The 25012-nt window shown below is 45.6% G+C and overlaps 1 protein-coding gene across 1 annotated transcript in view; it reads left to right on the plus strand.

Moving 5' to 3' along the window:
• The window catches only part of EHHADH (enoyl-CoA hydratase and 3-hydroxyacyl CoA dehydrogenase), a 31343-nt gene extending 8438 nt beyond the window's left edge, over window positions 1-22905 (plus strand). The window contains exons 2-7 of the mRNA XM_084801745.1: window positions 2404-2507; window positions 5649-5818; window positions 7923-8034; window positions 11912-12016; window positions 17805-18146; window positions 20795-22905. Of these exons, the coding sequence (XP_084657871.1) occupies window positions 2404-2507; window positions 5649-5818; window positions 7923-8034; window positions 11912-12016; window positions 17805-18146; window positions 20795-22056 (2095 nt within the window). The 3' untranslated portion in view covers window positions 22057-22905. The remainder of the gene's footprint in view (window positions 1-2403; window positions 2508-5648; window positions 5819-7922; window positions 8035-11911; window positions 12017-17804; window positions 18147-20794) is intronic.
• The last annotated feature ends 2107 nt before the right edge of the window (window positions 22906-25012 follow it).

The following is a 25012-nucleotide window of genomic DNA, read 5'->3' on the forward strand; positions in this document are numbered from 1 at the left end:
CCACAGGTCACACAGGTCACATAAGTCACATGTCCTCTCGAGTCCGTTCTCCTGCCTGGGAGGCACGGCCGTGACCCTCATCCAGCCCTGGCCAAGCTCTGCTGTCTGTAGCTACTTTTCTGATTTCCCTGGTTTTTTGTTGTTGTGGTTGTTTGTTTGGTTGTTTTGAGTTTTCGAAATGAACAGGAATATGAATAAAAGAGGGAGGGGATGGTTGTCACGTGAACCGCAGGCCTCTCCTCAGTGGCTCCCAGGAAGGAAATCCGGAAAGAAGCAGTTGGCCGCCGCCGCCATGGGTTCCATAGCCGCCATTGGTTCCATAGCCGCCATTGACCATAGAGAGAAAACAGTGTTCTGTCCCCAGCAGTTGTTCCCAGTGAGGATGCTACCTTTCATTTCTCTTGCCATCGCTCCCTAAGCAGTGCGCTGTGAGCTGGGCCGCACGTGTGTGTTTTATAGTTTGTAGTTAGGGAATGGCGATTTGTATGGGGCACATGAGTACTGCAGTGTTTCATCTGCCAGAGCTGACCGTTGTGAGGAGTTTGTTATGGGGGGGGGCGGGGCATGGCATCTCAGAAGCAGTTCTATCTACCTACTGAAGGACAGCTACTTGGCCTTTTGGACTTCTCAGTATTACATAAGGGCTCAAGGACTCTGTTTATCCTATTTCCTTTTTTTTTTTTTTTGGTTTTTTTTTTTTTTTTTTTTTTTTTTTTGGTTTTTTGAGACAGGGTTGGCTGTCCCGGACTTGCTTTGTGGACCAGGATGGCCTCGAACTCACAACAATCTACTTGCCTCTCTCTCCCAAGGGCTAGGATTAAAGGCGTGCGCTACCACACCAGACCCCATTTCCTATTAATAAGTCAGGAGCCGAGGGTTTTGCTTGATTGTATCTAGGTAAAGAGTAACTGGGTGAAAGGTAATTATCAGGCATTAGGGCAAACACCTGCAGTGTCCCATGGGCCGCTGTCTTGTTGGTCTTAGCTTATCTTTCGTAACAGTTTGGTTTTTCCATTTGGCTTGAAAATTTCACATAAGAATGATGATTTCTACCCAGAATACAGAGGGTGCCAAGCAGATCTGGTTAGAGGTCACTGCTGTCTTCCTTGCAGCTGTCACCCCGCGATTTTCCTAGGTTCGCCATCCTCATCCCCTCGGCAAATTCTCCCTTCCCTTGTGACAAACTCTCTTGAATGGGGCCATGGAGCGTTCCCTGTTTCTTGGATGGAGACAGGTCTGGAGGAGGGTCCCTTGGCTGGCCTTCCTGTTCCTCTGGGATAGTTACGCTCCCATGGGCTTAGCTGGGTTCTCTGTGGCTGCCTCCCTCATATAGTGGACCTGGGCAGAGCGCCTACTGCGGTGGTACTTGTCTGAGACTTCTTTGCTCTCGCCTTTTCCTCGCAATGACAGTGAATTAAACAAAGCCTAGCAACTTCTCTCACAGCTGTGTCCAGGGTGTAGTCGCTTCCCAGTCCCAAGGATGTCCTGCCATGCTCAGTACGTACCTCCCACCTCTAGGTACAAGAAGGATACTTCTGTCTAGCCTTCTCATCCGCCACCAGCATGCCAGAAGAAGGCATCAGATCTCAGTATAGATGGTTGTGAGTCACCATGTGGTTGCTGGGAATTGAACTCCAGACCTCTGAAGAGCTGGCAGTGCTCTTAACTGCTGAGCCATCTATCCAGCCCCTCATCTGCATTCTTGCCAGGAGTAGGAAGGAAAGAAAAATAGGAAACCATGCCCATTGTTTTCCAGGAATGGTGCATGTATCAGATACAGAACTTAGTGCCTTGGGTGGAGTGTGCTGCAAAGCATGCTGGGAAATGTAGTCTTTCTTTTGGGCCACCATGAATCCTGCTAAGAAGCAGGTGGTGTAAATAGTTAGAAGAAGGTGAGGAGGAATGGATGTTTGAAATGCCTACCAGTCGTGCCTCATGTCGTAGACAGTCTCTCCTTTACCTTTGTCTATTTCACAAGTACGAGAAGTTGAAGGAAACTTTGTCCCTTCCAAACTTCTGCACCGCCATTGTTGTACCTTTATCACAGCATCCACCTTGTACACTTTACAAGGCAGTTGTCTATACCTATCAGGTAACTCTATACTTGCGATGTCGTGTGTAATATCTTTTAAGACGATTACTACTGATTTTCATGATCAAAGTTAGAACACAGTGCAGTAAAATAATATTGATTTTAAAGTGGATTTGTTTAATCAGCTCAGTGCTTAATTGACAGTAGACATCTTATCTCTTGAGCAAGTAGCGAAAAGTTCCGTGGTAAGAATGTGTATTTTTTATTTATCCATCGTAGCTGTTTGATTGTTCACTAGTAAAGGAAAATCCATAAGATGGCAGAAGTTTAATTTTGATTAATTTGCTTTCTGGATTTTTTTTTTCTTTTAGCCCAGCTGTAATCCAGGGAATAAGAGATGGGCTCCAGAAAGCTGGGTCAGACCACACGATTAGAGCCATTGTGATCTGTGGAGCGAATGGTTTCTTCTGTGCAGGTAACTAGTGTCTAAATCTTTCCCATTACCTCTAGAATTATGCTCAGACAACACCCAGCAGTGCATCACTGGCCCTGTCAGTACGGAATAGGTGGGGGGTGGGGGAAGGGGGCACTGGAGTGAAAGTAGGGACACATCTGTCTCTAAAGAGACCTAGACAGGACCGTGGCTTTTGTCTCCTTTATGTAGACTGGACCTTTGAAGTATGGTCTGACCCAGCCTTGATGGCCGACAGCTGCCGCTATAAATTTGCTGATGTGTGTCTGCTGTGCGTGTGTCCCTCCTGGGCTGTGTGAGCTTGGGCCAGTCTCTTTGACAGCCTCACCTGCTTCTCTCTGCCTATGGAGTAGGGCCAGTAATTTCTAGCTGAAGGGGGTTGTGGAAGATCCAATGAGATGTCTTAGCTGAGTACAGTGTCTGTGCTGTACTCATGTCTGTGTTTTTATACACCTCTGAATGCTCAGCAAGCCCAGACGACAAAGGCTGAGGAAGAGACAGATTAAAACAACACACAAGTTTAAACCGGCTATGAAGTAGCTCTCGCACTAGGACTTGAAGCTCAAACACCCCGATGTGAGCCCTGAAAGGGGGGCTCGGAATCATAGAGGTCTTGATTTTCTGTGCGATGATGAGGTGGGAACTGGAATGTGACGCAAATCCATGACCGGAAAAGTGTTGCTTTGAGGAAAGTATCAGAAATGACCCAGTATGATTAGTAGACATAAGCAGGGCAGTGCACCTCCCAACGGGAAAAGGTGCGCGTTCTTAAAGACATAGGCAACGACTACAAGAATCAGTTGGAAACTGGATCTTAGGACTTAGGGGTAGAGCTCAGTGGGAAAGTCAGTGCTTTGTGGCTCGGGGTACGGTTCCCAGCACACACAGAGCTTGTCTCAAAACATCTTCTTTTAGAATCCGTCCAGTCAGACTGCAAATCAAGAGCAAAAATACAAGCAGAACTTGTCGCTCATCTGGAAATGGGCTTGAGTTATAACATAAATCAGAAGTTTAGAGAATACAGTGACCTAGGTGACAATAAAAACATTTGGCATCAGGGGTGGGCAGCTCAAATAAGAGTTAGCAGAAAGTTTATTGCCTTTTTTTTTTTTTTTTTTTTTTTTTTTTTTTGTCATTTACAGCTTTAAAGGGAGTTTTAGGAAAGAAAAGGCCTGAGCCATGATAAGGTGGGCACCAAACAATACAACGGATAAAGCTAACAATATCACATGACCAAATAAAGAAGAAGAGGATGATGAAAGGAAAAATCAGTGAAATAGCAATCAAATATAGCTCAATGGGGACAATAATATAGCCCTGGTTTTTTGGTAAAAAGCTAATAAGAACTTCAGAAACTTATGAAAAAAATTGGTGAAGAAAAGAGAGGGCCCGGAGAGACACTCAACAGTTAAGAGCACTGGCTGGTCCTCCAGAGGACCTGAGTTCAATTCTCAGCACCCACGTGTAGACTCATGACGGTCTGGATCTCCAGTTCCTGGGATCCAGCACCCTCTTCTGGTCACAGACATGCATTGCAGGCAAGACATTCATACACAATAATAAAACTAAAATTAAAGAAGAGAGAGAGAGAGAGAGAGAGAGAAAGCAAAACCAGTGCATTTGAGAGCTCTGAAAGTGAGTGCAATGGTGTTCTCCTGTGGCCTCAGTGCTTAGCAGGCTGAGGTAGGAGGGTCATGAGTTCGAGGCCAGCCTGGCTTACATAAGGAGTTCTAGGCCAGGTCTGGCCACACACAGAGGCAACCTCAAAAGGGAAAAAAGCTGGAAGGTGAGGTAGAATGGCCACAAAACAACATCTGGCAGGGCACAGTCATGCCAGCACTCTATAGTTGAGCTATGCTTCCCGCCCTGAAATGATTCATTTTAAAATTTGTACAGAGCTTACTGATATCAAAGAGCACATGATGCCCCAGTAAAACTGCTATAGAAATGACCTATCCTGTCTTGTAATGACAAAAAAAAATAATAATCTGGGTGTGGTGGCACCCGCCTTTAATCCAAGCACTCGGGAGGCAGAGGCAGGTAGATCACTGTGAGTTCGAGGCCAGCCTGGTCTACAAAGCAAGTCTAGGACAGCCAACGCTACACAGGGAAATCGTATCTCAAAAAACCAAAAAACCAAAACCAAAACAAAAACAAAATATAAGGTCTTACAGTATGTTCTCCTTGTTGGGAATGCATACTGCACTTCAAGTCACTTAAGATGGGTACTGAAACAAAAGAATAAGTCCCATACTCAGGCCACAAACCCATTTACATATGTGTGAGAAGACTCAGAATTCACCAAAGTCTTACATTCTTTCCATGTGAAGATATTTGGGTAGTGGTGGTGTTTTGGTACGGGTTTTTAATTTTCATAATTCCTGTATCCTTTTTATAATCCAGAAAGACAAGTTATGTTAATTTTATTACTCATAAGAAATCTGCCAGGGCCTGGAGAGATGGCTCAGCGCTTAAGAGCACTGGCTACTCTTGCAGAGGAGCTGGGTTTGATTTCCTGTCACACTGGGATGGGATGGTGGCTCACAACCATCTGTAACTCCAGTTCCACGGAATCCGACGCCCTCTTCCGACCTCCACAGGTACTGCACCTAAGTGTGCAAACGACATGCAGGCCAAATCCCCATAGCCACAAAAATAAATAAATACATGAACGAATCATTTTTAAGATGCTTTCAGGAAATCTATCAATACTAAGTTGGTTACTGACACAACTCGTAAGTAGTTTGCATTTTACTATGGCATGTTACACTGTAATGGCTTGTGTTCTCAGTGAAGGAAGGGTGACATTTTTGTAAAATAGGTTGGTGAACAGCGTGAGAGGCAATGACTCTCAAACTGATGGACATAGTTAAACATAACCAAACCCAAAAACAACCTAGTTCTTTTTCCAAGCTTTTAAATTTCCCCTGAGTTGGAGCTTCTCTCTACCAAATGGGAACGGAGAATTTGGAAGGTTACATGGTTCCCACGAAAGATTTGACTTTTCTCTCATTTCTCTCTCTATACAGTCTAAGAATAAAGCACCTCTCAGGCCAAGGCATCTGAGGCTTCTAGGGCTGGCTGGGTCCCCTTATGTCAGTGACCAATGCTCAGTCCTTCTGAACCGTCTCCTCTTGTCTCTAGGCGCCGATATCCATGGCTTCAGCTCTCCCTCCCGTGGCCTTGCACTGGGAGACTTGGTGGATGAGGTACAGAGATACCAGAAGCCAGTGTTGGCCGCCATCCAAGGTGTGGCTCTCGGAGGAGGACTAGAGCTGGCCTTGGGCTGTCACTATCGGATTGCCAATGCAAAGGTAGGAGGCTCCCAGGGGTGGGGTTAGGGCGGGCCCTGTCTTCAGTGCCGGCTCTAAATGTAGCCTAGGTCTGAGGCTGATGGTTTTGAACAACTGGCCTACAGTCAGCCAACAGTCCAATGCATCTTGAGTGCTGGTGCTCTGCTTTTCGGTTCCTGCCCCCTCTTCCATAATGTTCCCTGAGCCTTAGCTTCCAGAGTTCTTTTGAAAATGCTCCACTGGGACTAGGCTCCACAATTCTTCACTTTGACCGGTTGGGATTTTCTGTAATGGTCTTCAATTGTTACTAAGAGATGCTCCCTTGGTGAGGGCTAAGGACTGTATTTATCTGTGGGTATTAGAACAAATATTTACCATGCAGTTAGGGATTACACTGCTTAGCAAAGTGGTGGTTGTAGGGTCCCCTCTAATACCTATGACATCACTAGCCATGTACTTGGCTAGATTTGAAGTACCAGGGATGATTTCCCTTTCGTTGAGTGGGCCACACGTCCAATTAGAGAGCTGTTGGTTAACACAAAGATATGGTGCCACTGCTGCATCCGTGGTGTTTGGTCTGGTTCATAGGCATCTTAGATTGAATGTTGTTTCCCTTTGGAAGCATGTGGTACCATGAAAGCTAGTCCTCTGGAAGGAGGCTTTCAGGTCAACCTCTGGGCTCTGTTTCTTAAGCGCATGGAGTTCTTAGCAACAGGGACGCACCATCCATCGCTGGGAAGCAGCCAAAGGCAAGCAGGAATACTCTATAGAGATAAACGTGACCAACAGCTCAAACAGGGACTTCTCACACTTGGTGTTGGAGTTTTTGTTAAATAATAGTCTATGACCTTTGTGGGTAGCATTGTCCACCCAGATCTGGAAATACCATTTAAACTATATATGTTCCCACAGATACAGATTCAGATGTCATATATGTAACTTTAAGTAGATAGATAATAGTTTGATGCCTTACGATGCTTTCAGACATTTTGACTGCTGGTTTATCCTCCTCCCTCTTTCTTCTGTTTTTTAAAAATCTCCTTTCCATTTCTTAGTTAAAGACCCCCTGTTTTTTTTCTATTCCCCCCTTCAAATTACTTGCACCCCAATGTTCCCCTCTCTATTGAAAAATATGAAAGGCCTCATGAGCAGTGCATCATCCTTGGCAGCTCCCACGCCAGTCACCTCTGTATTGTGCCAGCTTGAGTGTGTGTGCTGCCAAAGTGAACACCTGCCTTTTTCATTCCATTCCCTCTGGCAGGCATCACACGTGGCTCACTGTGGCTTACCCTCCCATCACACGTGGCTCATTGTGGCTTACCCTCACATCCCCAACGGCTAATGATACTGGGTATTATTTGCCACTTTTGAATCCTTTCTTTGGGGTGTTGTTTATTCAGATAATCAGCCCATTATTGGTTGGTTGCCCTTTTATTGTTCAGTTGTGCAAGTTCTTTTTAGCAGGGAGATACAAAGTTCTGTATCATTCCCTTTCCGGCTCCCAGTTCTGTCTTCACATTCTGATGCTTGCAGGGACCACCCTGAAGGCTGTAGAGCTTACTTTGTTATCTGAGATGCATCATTAAAGAGGCAAAGGAATTAAACAAACAAACAACGAAGCTGCTTCGTTTTTGTTTTTCTTTTTTTTAGTTTAGACTTTTGTGATAAAGCTGACCCCAGGACTGGAGGTGACGGATAGGCTTCCTGTGAATCTTTTTTTTTTTTTTAAAGATGTATTTATTTATTATTATGTATACAGTCCTCTGCTTGCATGTACTCCTGCAAGCCAGAAGAGGGCGCCATATCACATTACAAATGGTTATGAGCCACCATCTGGTTGCTGGGAATTGAGCTCAGGACCTTTGGAAGAGCAGGCGGCACTCTTAACCACTGAGCCATCTCTCCAGCACTAAACAAACAAACAAACAAAAAAACCAGCACCCAAGCAAAGGTGTATGAAAAGATGTTCATTAAAGGAGACAGCAGACACTGTGTGTCCTCTGGAGACTGTTGCTGATCTCAGTGAAACTGTTCCTTATGGTGTGGGCTGTCTTGGGCACACCTGCCTAAGACCCCCATTGCATGGTCTCATTATGGTGGCCACTCTGGCTTTCATGTCTCTTAGGCTCATGTCGGCTTTCCGGAGGTCACACTGGGGATTCTTCCCGGTGCCAGAGGAACCCAGCTTCTCCCCAGACTCGTTGGAATTCCTGTTGCTCTCGACTTAATTACCTCAGGTCAGTGGAAACACCGGCTGTGATTTGGATGGATGAGGACAGCTGCACCGGAAACTAGGCAATCTTATTTTGGTCACTTACTACCCATGTAGGTTCTAATTTAGTTTCTCTGACTCCAAACTTTGTCATCAGTAAAACAGAAGCAGTAACTTTCTGAGCACATCCCAAGGGTTTCCGTGAAGAGCCCACACGAGAGCCCACTAAACGAAAGGCATGGGAAGGGCTCAGCTACTTGGGGGTCATATCATAGCTTATGTTTTTATCCATCGCCTACGGGTTCATATAGGAACCATAGTAGTCAGACCTGGTTTTGGAAGTTTAATGTCTGGGCCTGTCACGTGGTAGAGCACCTGTCCAGGATGCGGGAGGAAACCTGTGTCGGTTCTTTGGAATAAAACCAGGGTCCACTGCATGAAACTGGATTTGGTGGTTCATGACTATAATCCTAGCACTCAGGAGACAGAGGCAGGAAGATCTGGAGTTCAGGCTCATCTTCAGCCATATAGAAGGTTCGGGGCCAGCCTTAGCTTCTTGGAAGGAAGGAAGGAGGAAGGAAGGAAGGAAAGAAAGAAGGAAGGAAGGAAGGAAAGTAGGCAAGTAGGAGTAATATCCAATGGAGTTAAAACTAGAGTTTTCAAATTTAGATACCAATAATTGAATTATTCATTTTCACAATATTAAGATAATAGTTTACACAGCTTTTCTTTTTGCACTGGGGATATGAACCAAAATTCTACTCTCAGTTGAGGTGAGGTCGGAGGATGGGATGTGTAGAGGTATTTATTCTAAACAAGTGTGGCTGACTGTGAGCCTGTGGGCTAGCTTTCCTTTCATTGTGTGCACAGGGGGTCATGTGAGGACTGTGTGGGTTAGCACAGTTGCTTAGACCCTTCTTGGATGTAGTGTGAGTTCCCCGCTCATTAGGCTCTACCTTGACATTGCTGTTTCTGTCCTTCTCTAAGTAAGACTAAGGCGAGGCTCCCACTTGCAGATAGCATCCTGATGAGTGCGCAGTAAACATAGCATAGGTCTAAAATGCCATTATTTTAACAAAAAAGCTGTACTAACATGTAGTGAAATTCTCATCATTTTAAAATTATTTCACTCCGAAACCTTTGTAAGGTTCCCAGCTTTAATTTCCACTACAGTAAACATTGACGGGTACACCCCATGTAAACAGTAAACATTGTGGGGTACACCCCATGTAAACAGTAAACATTGACGGGTACACCCCATGTAAACAGTAAACATTGATGGGTACACCCCATGTAAACAGTAAACATTGATGGGTACACCCCATGTAAACAGTAAACATTGTGGGGTACACACCATGTATAAACAGTAAACATTGTGGGGTACACACCATGTATAAACAGTAAACATTGATGGGTACACCCCATGTAAACAGTAAACATTGAGGGGTACACCCCATGTAAACAGTAAACATTGACGGGTACACCCCATGTAAACAGTAGCTTTCTGGCATCCTTCATAAGTCCTAAGAATGTAAAGGGAGGAAGGTGTTTTGTTTTGTTTTGTTTTGTTTCAGGATTGAAAATAGAAATCTCTATGCTCTGATTCAAAAGACAGCTGACAGAAAAACAGTATGGCGGATGGGCCAACATAGAAACCAATAGTCTATATAAATTAAAAATAGCTTTATCCTTTTAAATGAGGATGTGTGAAAGGAAAATTAGAAAAACTGGATGTATTGAATTCAAATTCACTCAATCAGGTGACAAATCGTTTAATGACGAGTATATTTTAAAGAATATGAAGTATTTGAAGTGATTTTGAATTCTGCAGAGAGTGCCTGTAATTCAGCGCTCTACAGAAATTCAAAGCATGTGAGGCAGGCTATTCAGCAAAAGATGAAACAGAAACCGAAGCATAAACTATGTGAGGGGAACTGAGTTTGCAATCCCTAAGGTTTTACAGAATGAAGCCTGTGGAGAAACGGAAGAAATCTGTCAGGAATTTTCTGGGGGAATCTGCCGCCCCTTCCCCCAAAAAAACCAGGAAGAAAAACAACTTCCTAAACAAAGAGAAGCAAAGTGAGCTCGGCTTGGTCTTTGTCTACAGCCCCGATTCATGAGATGCTGCTATTATAGCATCATGGGAAAAGAAGCAGAAACTGTGGTGTTGGCAGGTTTTGATTTGCATAGCAGAGGCCTGTGAATGAGAGAAGTTGGCACAGGAGCCACACACCTGTGTTCTTGAGTAGATGGTGTGATTTGGTGGCCAGGTTGGGGGTTGGCTTTAAGATGACATCTTCAGAGCCCGGGGTGGTGGCCCATTCCTTTAATCCCAGCACTCAGGAGGCAAAGGTAGGCAGATCTCTGTGAGCTCAAGGCCAGCCTGGTCTACAAAGTGAGTTCTAGGACAGACGGGGTTACAATGAGAAACCTTGTCTCAAAAAAATCAAAACAAAACAACGAACGGCATCTCAAGAAAGGATCCATAAAGACATTGAAATGTTAAGTGTGAGGGAAAGTCTTGAAGAAATTTGGAAAGAAACATGCCGATGCCAAGTGTGTAAGAGGCGCTCTCTCTGCTCTGGTCACTCTGGGGTCCCCCTGCAGCACATCTTCCAGCACTTTTGGGTCACAGCCTGCTACACAGAGGTCCCGTCTACACTGCACGTGGCTCCAAGAAAGAAGTGTTAGCCACTGCTGAGGCTTTGGGTTGAGCACACAGGGCCTTGTGTTTTCTTGTTAGTTGTCTGGAGTAGAACTGGGCCTTTGTTAAGGCGTTAATTGAACCACAGCCACGATATTCTTTCTGTGAGACTCGGGAGCTCAACAGCAGCCAGCCCCTCTGTGGGCAGCTCACATGCCCTACCTTGTCGCCCCAGAGATCCTTAGAGTGCCCAGATTTCACTTTCCATGCTGTGGTCTTTTTGTGCTCACCCAAGTGTCTTTATACAGAGGCCACCGCTCGCCTGCCTCGCCCCCCTCACTGGATGAAGTGGTCTGGAAGAGGCTGTTGATGCACCGCCGAGTGCTGTGTCTGCTTCCTTCTCAGCCTCCTTAGGCAGCAGGGCTGCAAAGCCTGTCCAGTAGAGAGTCCATAATCTAAGGCAGGGTCAAGGTGCTAGGTAACCAAAAAGAGGCAAAACTCATCCCATTTCTGCTTTGTAATTTTCACTATACTTTTTGGAATGCCTACTTAACCAACATGGCGTCTCCTGTTCGGCTAACTAGGCTCGCGGTTGGGAATTGTCTCTTCTTGATCAGTATAGTTCCTGATATGTGGTAGATACAAGGTAGATAACCCTGCCGTTCTATTGCCCCCCATTTCTATTACAACCCAAACCCCAACCGTTTCTCATACTTCCATAGAGACATGCAGAGTCATATACCTCTGTAAGCACCTAAAGAGACCGCTCGTCTTTTACCTAATGCTCAGAATTACCATGGTAAACATAATTACCTCCATTTATCAGAGATGAAATTTGAGTCCTGTGGTTCTCTAATAGGAAAAAATCAGAGCTACAGGTTTCATCCAGCTGCTTTTTGTTTGTTTGTTTGTTTGTTTGTTTGTTTGTTTTTGCTACCTCTGTAGTGATGTCCAACCACAGCAGTCCATCCTGGGCGTGGTGGCGCATGCCTTTAATCCCAGCACTCAGGAGGCAGAGGCAGGCGGGTCTCTGTGAGGCCAGCCTGGTGCATGTGTTGAGTTCCTAGACAGCCAGAACTACACAGTGAGACCCTGTCTCAAAACCCCAAGATGTTGACTACAGCAATCAGGTTGATCAAAGGCATTTTACCTGCTGATTGCTATATCCAGGAGGGACGGCCTTCTTGACTAGAGAGAGCAGTGCCCAGTTCCCCCCTCACACTGTTCTTTGATTTGTTTTTATTTCCTTTTGTTTCAGGAAGACATATTTTAGCGGGGGAAGCGCTGAAGCTTGGCATTCTGGATGCAGTCGTGAAGTCAGACCCAGTTGAAGAAGCCATCAAGTTTGCTCAGAAGATTATGGGTAAATAAACCAAACCAAACCAAACCAAACCAAAACAAAACAAAACAAAAGCACAAGATTAGGAATAAACTGAACTCCTTAAATAGCTAAGGGGACAGCCACATAGTGGGATGTAGGCAAGCGTTAGCACTGTATTGATCTGGCGCAAACTCCGTGGTCTATTGAGTCAGGCAATGAGAAGAACCTTACTGTAAGTGGCGTTCTTACTAACGGGGCAACCAAAAAAAGAAGGAGGGGTGGGTGGGAGAGAAGGCAGGTGTGCTGAGAGTGGGTAAGCGCACTGAAGTCTCCCGGAAGTGGCCACAGGAAACGGAGTGACTGACTGCTTCTAGGAGGGGGACTGGACATTTGCTGAAGTCTTAAGGAGCCGGTTGATAGTTTATTCTATTGCATCTTGGGAGTTTTATAGCGTATGAGTTGTTTTTCTGCTTGAAAAGTAGAGTTAAAGTTGAAACAGAGGGGCAAACTTGGAGCTGGTCCCCTAGAGGTCACGGCCTCTGGAGATCCTGTCTTGGTCAAGTGCGTCCTGCTGGGCTTCTCAGACCAGCAGTGTTCCTTCAAGCACGCCTTTAGCACCACCTACATGGATGATTGGCTCACTGGTGTTTTTGTTTTGTTGTTGTTTACTTAAAACTGTGCCTTTAAGCTAGAAACACTAAAACTGGGCTGACGAGTGCAAAGCCTTCCTGCAGGAAAATCTCAATAGAAGCAAAACCCCGTTAAAGACTTCTGTGGGAAAGTGTATGGGGGCTGCGTCCGCCAGCTGAGCAGGGAGAAGCTAAAGATCGCCTAAGCAAATCCTTAGGAAGAGTGTTGGGCCACAGGCAGAGCGGAGCGCATGCCAGTCTCCACTTAGTGACACAGAAGGCTCAGGATTTGCCTGAGAAAGGTCTTTAGCTGCCCCTGGCAGGGGCCATTTTTTGAGGTCTCTTTTATGGTCTAGCAAGTTGAGGTTTCGGTATGCAGGGTAGCACTCAGTGCTTGGCTTGTGAGCACTCTCCTCGAACAGTCTCTCAGCTCGGGCAGCAACCCAGGAAGGCCATTCTTGGAACCAAATTCACAGCAGTGTTTTCTGTTAGCGGCAGCCTCAGTTTCTACGGTCTGTCCTTCCCTGGCTTCCTTGAATTGTGCTTTGAGGGTTCAGTTACTTCAAGCACAGGATAAGGACCAAGGCCTACTACACTTACACTATGGTCTGGGGGTCTTTATTCCTTTCAGCTTTTTAGAAGTTAATTCTAACCATTAAATTGCAAAGTTTGTGAGAGAAAATGATGGCTGGTCTCACTTTGGCCACTTGGTGGCACCTCAACGTTGAGCCATTGCCTTAGAACTTAAGCTGCATACAGTTCTGGCTTGGGGCAGTCACTGTGTGGCTGTTCTGGGTTTTTGTCATGAAGAGCAGAGAGGCTGTGTAAGCTTGCTTGTATGTAAAGCGCTCAGCAGTGCGGCTCTGCCTGAGTGATATGTACTTGCAGAGTGAAACCATGGGTTTGATTCCAATTCCAAGAAGAAGGGAAAAAAAAATCCACAAAAATACCTGTATTTTGTATCTATGCCAGTTAGAATCCATGTAAGTAGATATAAAATCATAAGTGAAAAAAACCTCTTCAAAAAGTTACTATATGGTTTTTCCTTTTATTGTGGCATATTTTTCTGTTTGTTTGCTTACTTACTTACTTGGGTTTTTGTTTTGTTGTTAATTTTGTGTGTGTGGAGGGGGGTAAGTTCATTGGGAGTTGAGGGCTTTGCACAATGTGTGACAGAGGTATGTCACCAGCCCTTGCTTTATTTTATTTTTATTTATTTATTTATTTATTTATTTATTGCAGTTTAGGATGTTACTTTTCCTGAAATATTTCTAATTTTTGGATGTATTTGCATTTTGTTCAGCTTGATGCATTTCTTCGTTGTAAGGATAATAATCCACTTTCTTTACAATTCTCCATTTAAGTAGTAGTCCAGACAAAGAATAGTTAGAATGTTCCCTGAGCTTCCTTAAACTTCCCTGATGTTTAGTCTATGAACAGTGAAACTCACTCACCTTGAGTGCAGTGTTTGGTGAGTGTTGGCAATAGTTTACAGTTGTGTGACTACAGATACACATCTCACCTTGAAAAGTATCAGCACCTTCTTTTTGGCTTTTTTTCAATGATTTATTTTTATTTATTATGCATAGTGCTCTGCCTGCATGTATGCCTGCACACCAGAAGGGGGCATGAGATCTCATTGTAGATGGTTATGGGTCACCATGTGGTTGCTGGGAATTGAACTCAGGACCTCTGGAAGAACAGCCAGTGCTCTTACCCTCTGAGCCATCTCTCCAGCCCCGTATTGGCACCTTCTGGCAGATGCTTTCCATTCTGTTTGGCCAACTTACCAACTTCAAGACACTGTAGGTTTCTGTTTTTAGAATTTCCTATCCATATAGCATGGACTCTGTGCAAGGCTTCTTTCACTTAGCATGGCTTTGAGAGTCATCTGCTGTCCTGGGTAGTAACAACTGACTACTTTCCCTTACTGAGACATGCTCCATAGTGTGACTGAGCCCAAATCTCTTTAGCTGATGGACAATTAGGTTGTTACCACTCTGGATCCTCACCGGTCTTTGAGGATATGCATTCCCCCCTCACATATGTGTGGGAGCATGCGTGCATGCGCCTGTGCGCGTGCACACACACACACACACACATCCATGTGTACACACACAATAATAATAAAATAATTGAAAATACTGTTCTTTTCCTCCTATCCAAGCCATTGAATTTACCTAGATGAAAAAGAGAGGCATGCCCAGTGTGTTGGTGGGTGCAGTCTGATACAGAAATGGCCTCTGGGCCACAGCTCAAGATGTTAATTCTCCACTTAGCCACGTGGGACCACAATAAGTTTTTTTATTTCCTTGCGTCTATAAAGGAAGGGCTCCCCAAAAGCCGTTGACTTCTGGCCATGTGCTGAGAACGGAAAGGCAGTGCTAGGCAGAGGCCGTCAGGGTCTGCTCTTGCCTGCAACCAAGCACACTCTTCGGTGAATAGAAAATGCTAGAACTTTGAGTGCTATTGGATTTTTGCTTGTTGTTTGTTTTCTCTGAACACAACTGTTTGGAATCTTACAACTTCAGGTTGGGGGTGATAGATTGCTTGCCCATAAACCTGTGGGTGGTAGCACACTCCTGTAACCCCAGCTCTCTGAGGTAGAGGCAGGAGGATAGGAGGCAATTCTTGGCTATTCGAGATCCAGTTTCTTCCTTTTCGAAGACGTCATGAATGCACAGCAGAGGAGCCGGCAGCAATAACGGTCTGACTAAGAGCACCCTACTGTTATTTGTGACATAATTACCTCACTAGGCACGCCAGCTAGCAATGCCTACTTTTCATCTTCATCTCACACTCCTTTTTGTGTGTGTGTTTTCCTGTTTATCTCCCTCTCTCATTTGCTTTTAAATGCAGCCATTAGTAGGCGGTCATTAAACAAAATAAAACCGGTGGATTGCCTTGATGGTCAGACTCATAAGCAACCAACCCATCACTACATGTGTGTTCATACGTGAGTGCAATTGGCTTCTATGGCGCTAGTGTTGGTGAACAGCAACAGCTCTCTCTGTTTACTGTGTTAGGGTTTTACCATGTTAGGATTGGCCATCACATATCCTGCAGCCTGTTGCCACATCCACCACTCAAATATTGAACTGAAAGGCTAAAAAAGAAAAGATGTAAAGCTCTCTGTTTTCACCTCCCATGAGTGAGGAGAGCGGCTCGCATCCCCGAGGAGCTATTGAGCTCATCCCTACGACAAACCGGGAGAGTTGACTGAGGATGTTCACTAAACATCTTAATTTCCCTAACATATAAAACCTTCCAGGCTGCAGAGGTACAAGGGATAGAGCAGAGCCACATAGAATTCCTTGCCTCCCCTGGTGGTGGGGGGGGGGAGCTTGTAAAATGTCACTTATTTCCACTTGTCTGTGACTAGCAGCCTGGCAATCCTGCAGGTGGGAACTCCTGGTCCCCCACCTCATGTTCCTGTTGCCGAGGGCTGGATTTGAGGTCTGGGCACAGGAGGCATCCATCTGGGAGTCTCAGCTCAGGAAAGAATGCCCTAGGGAGTTTGTAGGGTTGTTGCTGTTTTTTAAAAAATATTTTATTTTATTACTTTTAGTTATGTGTATATCTGTGTGGGGTTGTGCACATGAGAGCAGTGCCTTCAAAGGCCAAAAGAGGGCACTAAATCCCCATGGACCTGGAATTACAGGTGGTTGGGAGGCACTCTACACAGGTGTTGGGGGCACAACTCCAGTCCTCTGGAGGAGCAGAAAGCACTCTTAACTGGCGAGCCATTTCTGCAGCCCCCGGGTCTTGTTATTGAGGCTGAGTTTGTAGCCCAGGCTAGCCAAATGCTCAATCTTCCTGTCTCATTGTCTCAAGTGCTGGGATGATAGGCACACACCACCACGGTGCCCTCTGATGCTCTGTTCTGTCTGTGTAACGTGCTCCGGCCTTTGCCCTGGATGTTTGGTCCATTTTTAACAATTCCATTTCAACCCAAAGACTTTGGTTTCCGTGAATTTGGATTTTGTGACTTTTAAGAATTCTTAGTGCTTTCCTTGGTCAGTCTCTTCATTTTACTGCTTGATCTTTGTCAAGTAGTTTTTCTTCCTGTGAACATTTCCAAAGAATGGATCAACCGTGTCCCACACGGGAGGCCTCCTCTTGATGTGCCATGCACCTGTGCGTGGCCTTGCTGGAGATGAGGGGCAGTTGTGCTGTCTGTCATCTGCGGAGCCTCTAATATGGATGCAGCACGTTGGGTCAGAGTAGAAAGAAAGGAAACTTTTGTGTCTGCGGAAACAATTTGTGTGAGCTGCATGTTGGATCTCTTGAGCCAGATGGATGATCTCTTCTTGCCAGTTTGGGAGACGGGAGTGTGCGGGATGATAACGTTTGTGTCCCCATGAGCAGAGTCAAGGGTAGAAGTGATCATAAGCCTGTTTGAGTCTCTGCTTTGTTCCCGTGTATCCAGCTGTGATCCCACCTGTGTATCCATCTGTGATCCCACCTGTATCCATCTGTGATCCCACCTGTGCATCCAGCTGTGATCCCACCTGTGCATCCAGCTGTGATCCCACCTGTGCATCCAGCTGTGATCCCACCTGTGCATCCAGCTGTGATCCCACCTGTGTATCCAGCTGTAATCCCACCTGTGTATCCAGCTGTGATCCCACCTGTGCATCCAGCTGTGATCCTACCTGTGCATCCAGCTGTGATCCCACCCATGTGTCCAGTTATCCTACTTCCTTTTGTGCAGGGGGTGAGGGTGGTGGTGGTGGGGGGGACTTTTCTTCTCCTATTGGCTAGCTTCCATCCTGTGTTGAAAATCAACTCACTGTATTGGTAGAGCTAGCTCATCAATGGACTTTTGCCAATGACTGCAATCATTCCTGCCTGTTATGACATTTTAAAGGTTTTGTCGTTATTAGGGAAAGAATGTGAATCATTTTGAATATATGGCATTAACTAAGAACTGATAGATTAATATTTAATCTACTATAAAGTTGTCTCAGCCTCAGAATAAGAAGGGAATGCACCTTTCATGCCTAACTTAGTAACTTTAGATCTTCTGACTGTACTTTACGGTCTGACATTATTAAAATAGCAGATTTTTGGAACTGGTGTTTCACTAAGTATCACAGTGCACAGGGTCTGGTTGGGCCATGGGCACCGCGCTCCGTTGTTCTGTTGTTGTCCCTTTTGTGCTCCGCTTGCCTGCTCTGACCTTTCTCAATTCCTTTCAGACAAACCTTTAGAGCCCCGCAGGATCATAAACAAGCCGGTCCCAAGCTTGCCCAACATGGACGGTATTTTCGCAGACGCCATCGCCAAGGTACGGAAGCAGTACCCTGGCCGCCTGGCGCCGGAGACTTGTGTGCGTTCGGTACAGGCTGCCGTGAAGCATCCCTATCAAGTGGGCATCAAGGAAGAAGAAAAGCTATTTCTGTACCTGAAGGCGTCCGGACAGGCTAGAGCCTTGCAGTATGCCTTTTTCGCTGAGAAGTCTGCAAATAAGTGGTCAACTCCCTCGGGAGCCTCCTGGAAGACAGCATCTGCTCAACCCGTGTCCTCGGTCGGCGTCCTTGGTTAGTGCACTCTTCAAAACAGCGCCTTTCTTTTCATGGATCGTGAATTTCATGTAAATCGTGTTTGGATCAAGTTCCCCTGCGTCCCTTTTCCTTCAGCCCCTCTCTCTTAACCTCCCAAATCACTATTTTCTACCAATTTTCATGTGTTCTCTTTTTCATAATCACATAGGCCGCTCAATGCTGCTAATACGTGCATAGGAGCGGGGCCACCTACTGGAGCGTGGGTAGCCTCTGGGTGGGCGGACAACTCCTTAAAGAAAACTGACTCTCCCTCTGCCGACAGCCATCGATGGCCAATAGCCCCTCAGCTTGCAGTTGGACTTCTGCCCTCCTGCCCGTTTTTTGCTGCCATTTTGTCTGGCTTGATGTTGTATAGGCCTTGTGTGTGCTCTCAGGGCTACTCTCAGTTTATATGTGCAACTGCGCCATTGTGTCCAAAAAGCACATTTCAAATGTCACCGCTTGGGGGCCCTATTAGATGCTAAGTTTTGTTGTTGTTGTTGTTTGTTTTGGTTTGGTTTTTGCTGAACGTAGCACTCAATGTTAGCTCCAGTCAGTTCTTGCGGGAGTGGGTCAGCACTAGAGACCTTTCAGCTGCGGCAGTCCTGTTCACACACAGGCTATAAGGGTGGAGCTTATTTCTGACCGCCTTTAATACTGCAGTTTTGTCATAATTATTGAAATTGGGAAGAGTGGCTTCTCCAGTTTTTTGAAATACCCGGTTTTGACACTTCCAGGTTTCTTGCATTTCCATAAAACTTTTAGACTCTATTGTTAATTTATGCAAAAAAAGTTGGGATGGTACAGCACTTGCATTGGTTTTACAGATTAATTTGATATTTCATCTAACAAAATTATTTTTTCCGGTCCATGAACACTGGCAATCTTTCAATTTATTTGGATTCTTTGAATCTTTTTCTTTCTTTCCTTCCCTCTCCCTGTTTCCCTCTTTCTTTCTCTTTCTTTTTTCTTTTCTTGTTTTCAGTGTTAGGTATCAGACCGAGAGCCTTGTGTATGCTGGGCAAGCACTTTGACACTGAGCAGCAAATACCCTGGCGACTCTTTAATTTTTTTTTTCTTCAATAGTGTTTCATTGGTTTTGGTGCTCCGGCCCTCCTTTGCTGAATGCATTTCTTAAGTGTAATTCTTTTTCTTTTCTTTCTTTCTTTTCTTTTTTTCTTTTCTTTTTCTTTCTTTCTTTTCTTTTCTTTCTTTCTTTTTTTTTTGTTGTTGTAGATAGAATTATTTCCTTATTTTCATACAGATTGTTCATTGCTAACACATGGGGATATACTTGGGCCTGGAGAGATGGCTGAGCAGTTAAGAGTACCTGCTTTGCAATTGTGAATGTGAGAGCATAAGTCTCAGCACCTATATAACAAGTTGAGTGCGCACACACACGCACACAAACACACACACACACACACACACACACATACACACCCAAAGCACCTGTAACTCCTGCTTCAAGGAGGCACTGAGACAAGAGGATCACCGGGGCTTGCTGGCTTCCAGACTAGCTGAATAGACACAAGCCCCCACCATCTTAAGAGAGAGGAGCCTGTTTCAGAAGGACTAGGCAGGGGGTGATCGAAGGGGACACCTGACTCCTTCTGCGGCACCTGCGACATAAAACACAGAGAGAAATAAATATCTTAAAATAATAACCATAGTTATCGTTATCAGTATTATTAATTTATATCCGAAACATAGTTTCCCCTCAATCCTCTCCTCCAAGTCCTCCCTCCCCCCACCCCCACCCCTGCCACACTTTCCCCCTTAGGCCTCCGGGCATATCAAGGTGCGGAAAGGCTAGGCACCTCCCCTGTATTAGGGCTGCATGAGGTAGCCCAGGAGGAGGGAGCCGGTCTCAAAAAGCAGGCAAAGGAGTCAGAGACGGCCCCTTGCTCCCACTGTTAGGAATCCCACAAGGAGACCAAGCTACACAGCTGTAACATATATGCAGAGGGCGGAGGTCAGTCCCGTGCAGGCGCCTTGGCTGTCAGTTCAGCCTCTGTGAGCCCCTATGTGCCCCGTGAGTTGATTCTGTGGGTTTTCTTGTGATGTCCTTGAGCCCTCCGGCTCCTACAATCCTTCCTCCCCCTCTTCCCCGGGATTCCCTGAGCTCCGCCTAGTGTTTGGCTGTGGCTCTCTGCATCTGTTTCTATCCATTGCTGGGTGAAGCCTCTCTGATGACAACTGGGCTAGGCACCAATCATGAGTATGGCAGACCATCGTGAGGAATAACAGATAAAGAGAACACAGGCGCTTTTATGTACAGATTTTACAGTCTGGAACTTTACTGGATTTGTTTGTTAGTTTTAAGAGCTTGTATCTAAGTGTGTAGATGAATCCTACTGATTTTTGTTTCCTCCGGAGCGCTTAACAGCGCATGAACTAGTCAATACATTCGTGCTCACTGACCAATCCTAAAGCTCTTATGAGTCACTGGTGCTGGGGACAGAAGCTAGGGCCTCGCCTGTGATCGCCACACACTGTAACTCTGAGCAGCAGCCCTACCCGCCCAGGTTAATCTTCTAAAATGCCACTTTGCCGCAGACCCCTTCTACCAGCGACCAACAGTTCACCTCCCGGTACCAGCAAATCACGTTTTCTTTTTTTCTCTTTTCTCTCTGACTCCATAGGCTTGGGAACAATGGGCCGAGGCATCGCCATTTCTTTTGCAAGGGCGGGCATCCCCGTGGTTGCCGTAGAGTCGGACCCAAAGCAGCTGGATGCTGCCAAGAAGATAATAACATCCTCCTTGGAGAAAGAAGCATCCAAAATGCAGCAGCGTGGCCAAGCTTCCGCAGGACCAAAAGTCAGCTTCTCCTCCTCCACTAAGGACCTTTCAAGTGTGGATTTGGTGGTTGAAGCAGTGTTTGAAGATATGGCCCTGAAGAAGAAAGTCTTCGCTGAACTGTCAGCCCTGTGCAAGCCAGGAGCCTTTCTGTGCACCAATACGTCAGCGCTGGACGTGGACGTCATTGCTTCCTCCACGGATCGCCCCGAGATGGTGATTGGCACCCACTTCTTCTCACCAGCTCATATCATGACGTTACTAGAGGTTATTCCTAGCCGATACACCTCGCCTACTACCATCGCCACTGCTATGAGCTTATCCAAAAAGATCGGAAAGATCGCGGTGGTTGTCGGCAACTGCTATGGTTTTGTTGGGAACCGGATGTTGGCGCCCTATTACAACCAGACGTATTTTTTGCTAGAGGAAGGCAGTAAGCCCGAGGATGTAGATGAGGTCCTAGAAGAGTTTGGTATGAGAATGGGACCCTTCAGGGTGTCTGACCTCGCAGGGCTAGATGTGGGTTGGAAAGTTCGCAAGGGCCAAGGCCTTACTGGGCCGTCAGTGCCGCCGGGAACTCCTGCCCGGAAGCGGGGCAACAGCAGATACTCCCCAATTGCTGATATGCTCTGTGAATCTGGGCGATTCGGTCAGAAGACGGGTAAGGGCTGGTATCAGTATGACAAGCCACTGGGTCGGATTCACAAACCGGATCCCTGGCTTTCCAAGTTCCTGTCACAATACAGGGAGGCGCACCACATTGAGCAGCGCTCCATCAGCAAGGAGGAGATCCTGGAGCGTTGCTTGTATTCCCTCATCAATGAGGCCTTCCGCATCTTGGAGGAGGGCATGGCTTCTAGCCCAGAACACATTGATGTCATCTACTTGCACGGGTACGGGTGGCCAAGGCACATGGGTGGGCCCATGTACTATGCTGCCTCAGTGGGGCTGCCCACAGTCCTGGAGAAACTACAGAAATACTACAGACAGAACCCTGATATCCCCCAACTAGAGCCCAGCAGCTACCTGCGGAAGCTGGTTGCCCAGGGAAGCCCTCCTCTGAAAGAATGGCAGAGCTTGGCGGGGCCCCACAGCAGTAAGCTGTGATTCAGTCTTCTGCGTTTTGCCACATGTGTTGGCATCTGATTTCAGTGTGATTCATTCCTAACATCCACAGAGATCGCTCTCCAGTACAGATCATGGCTGCTGGTGGTGGTGATGATGATGGTGATGATGATGATGATGATGGTGATGATGATGATGATGATGATGACGATGACGACGACTGATTAGCAAAAGCTCCTTTCTGTTTCTTTCTACCTCGTGATTCTATTGGTCAGATTTCAGGGGTGTGTTTTCTATACCTCTGCCTGTACTTCGATCAGAAACACTCAGAGAATATGCTCTTGCTACTACGAGAGTTCATCTCTTTTGGCCCTTTTTGCCTTGTATAACAAAAACGCACACAAAATGTTGATAGTAGAATAATTCATAATAACCCCACATCGACAGCCCGGGTGTGCCTTAGCGAATCAACAGAAAGTGGCAGATCCACGCAACTGACAAGTTTCAGCCGTGTGAAGCCATCGACACATGTTGTAACATGGTGCTGAGTTAGGGCACTGTTCTGAGTGGGAGGAGGCAGGCAGCAAGGGCCACATGTCATGTAGTTATGGATATGAAATTCCAGGATAGACAGATCTGTGGACAAAGAAGATGAGTAGCCCAAGGCTGTAATTGTTAGAAATTAAAATTACTTCTGATGGTTACACAGTATCATTGAGGGCTAGTGAATTTTTCTAAAATCACTCTGGTGGTGGATCTGTAATGCTGCATACAAATGAACCAAAACACACTGAGTTGAATGGTTCAAAGTGAACTATGTTGTATGTATACATGCTATATGCATATTATATATCTCAATGAAGTTAATAAAACTAATGGTGATAAAGCTTCTCATTGTGTAAAAAATGTTTTCATAATATTTTCAGCTATTAACACAAGCAAAGCCATGGGAATTTCTGATGGAGGAATTGCAAGTGAATGGAAGATAAGTTTTCCATTGTCAAATAGCATGGTGAGGTGTGGTGATGCAGACATGGGGGGAGTCAGAAGTTCAAGGCCTGGAAGGGGAACATGCGACCCCATCTAAAAAAAAAACAAAAACAAAACCCAAAAACCCTAAATCATTGAATGTGCCTTGCATTGTATTCAGTTTGGAATTTTAAAATATGGATTATTAGCACTTGGGTTATTAGATTTCAATTCAGGGCATTCTAAAAAGATTTCTTGGGGTTGTAACTTTTGAACAAATTAACTTTTTAAGATGGTCATATCAACTTTTCCTCAAGCCCTGGGGTGAATTTGTTTGGTTGAGCTCTTGAAATGTTCTCAAATTAAAGCAACCACAAAGGGACCGGTGAGATGACTCGGTGGGTGGCTCAGAAGTCACGTGAGTCTGAGGACATGAGTTCACTTCCTGGAACCCATGTAGAGGTGGGGAGGAGAGAACCAGCTCCACAAAGTTGTCCTCTGACCTTGGCCCACATGTGATTCTGTGCGTGTGCCTCCTCCATGATAATAATAAAAAAACAAAACCTTATTTTCATCCTACACTGGCCATTCTCCATAGATGTAGAAAAAAAAAAGCAACCTTAAAACTTATATAGCAAACAAAAACAAAAAGACAAAAAAACTTATATGGCCAGCACAGCAAGACAGGACTAGCCAAAACAGTAGTGGACAGAACACTAGGGCCAGAATCATCATACGGGGCTTCATTATACCTCACAGCCACCGTAATAAAAATGCCACAGTGCTGGCACAAACATACGTAGCTCAGCGGAATAAAATCGGGGACTCAAAAGTCCATGCAGCCATAGGTATCTGATCTTTGAGAAAGATGACAAAAAAATACACCGTAGAAAGGATAAAACCTTCAACAAATGATGCTGGGGAAAACAGTTATCAACATGCAGAGGAATGAAAATGGATTCTTTTGTCTTGCACAAAAATCTCAACTCCGTGTTGGTCAGTGGGGTTCCATAGACACCTGAACATTATAAGCTATTGCTATTGCTATTACACACCAGAACTTGATGGTAGGATCCTGTTGCTAAGGACACTGCGTACTTGAATCACAGAACATGGAGAAACCAAGCTGATACTGACCTGAACGCTTCACCCACTACTGAACAGTGTCCATAATACTAGAAGGTGCCATGCCTGTTACTGGAAGATAAAACGGCTATCAGTCTCACCCAGCTGGGAACGCTGACTGGCCTGACAAGATACATCCATTGGTGCAATAGTGGTGCAAACGTTAGAAGAGTAGCCAACCACTTTCCGCTTAGATCTAAGGCCACCTCCGTGAACGGGAGCCATAGCTGTCACTGGGAATGGAGCCAAGGACCTGGGGCTAGATTGGTCACAGGCCCTAAGGGGAAGACCCATACTATTCTGCTAAATGAACACAGTATTTAAATGACCCCAATAGCTTATTGCTATACCTACAGGTCAGAGCATCTCTCGGTCTTCTTCAGAGAAGCTTTGTGCAGTAGATGGCAGCTGACACAGAGGACTCTCCCCACAACAGATCAGTATGTAGAGAATGAAAAGATTGTGAGAGCCAGAGGTAGCGATAACTTCAAGGAAACACTGTTTTCTGGACACAAAGGAGAAGTATAAACTCACAGTGTGTGTGACGGTATGCATGAGGCCAGACTAAATCACAGCATGAATGCAAGGTGGACACAAAATCTCGCCAGCAGCTGGGATGTTATTGGCACCCGCTAGCTTCTAGGAGAGGGAGAGTTGGCTTTCACTGATGGCGTGATCCTGTGTAGGCTGACCACACTCCAGGAAAGCCCCACTCCCAGGAGTAGTTGAGCAACAGAAATTGGACTCAGGTTTTTTACAAAAAAGAAGAAGAAGAAGAAGAAGAAGAAGAAGAAGAAGAAGAAGAAGAAGACGACGACTAGAAGTTGGTGTATAAGGAGTTGAGAGTTGAAAGGAGCTAAGGGAGGAAGTAAATGTGGTCAAAATATATTGGGTGGAATTCTCA

The sequence above is a fragment of the Acomys minous genome, assembly GCF_964271855.1.
Source record: "Acomys minous genome assembly, chromosome: 11".
In the NCBI taxonomy this organism is placed as follows: domain Eukaryota; kingdom Metazoa; phylum Chordata; class Mammalia; order Rodentia; family Muridae; genus Acomys; species Acomys minous.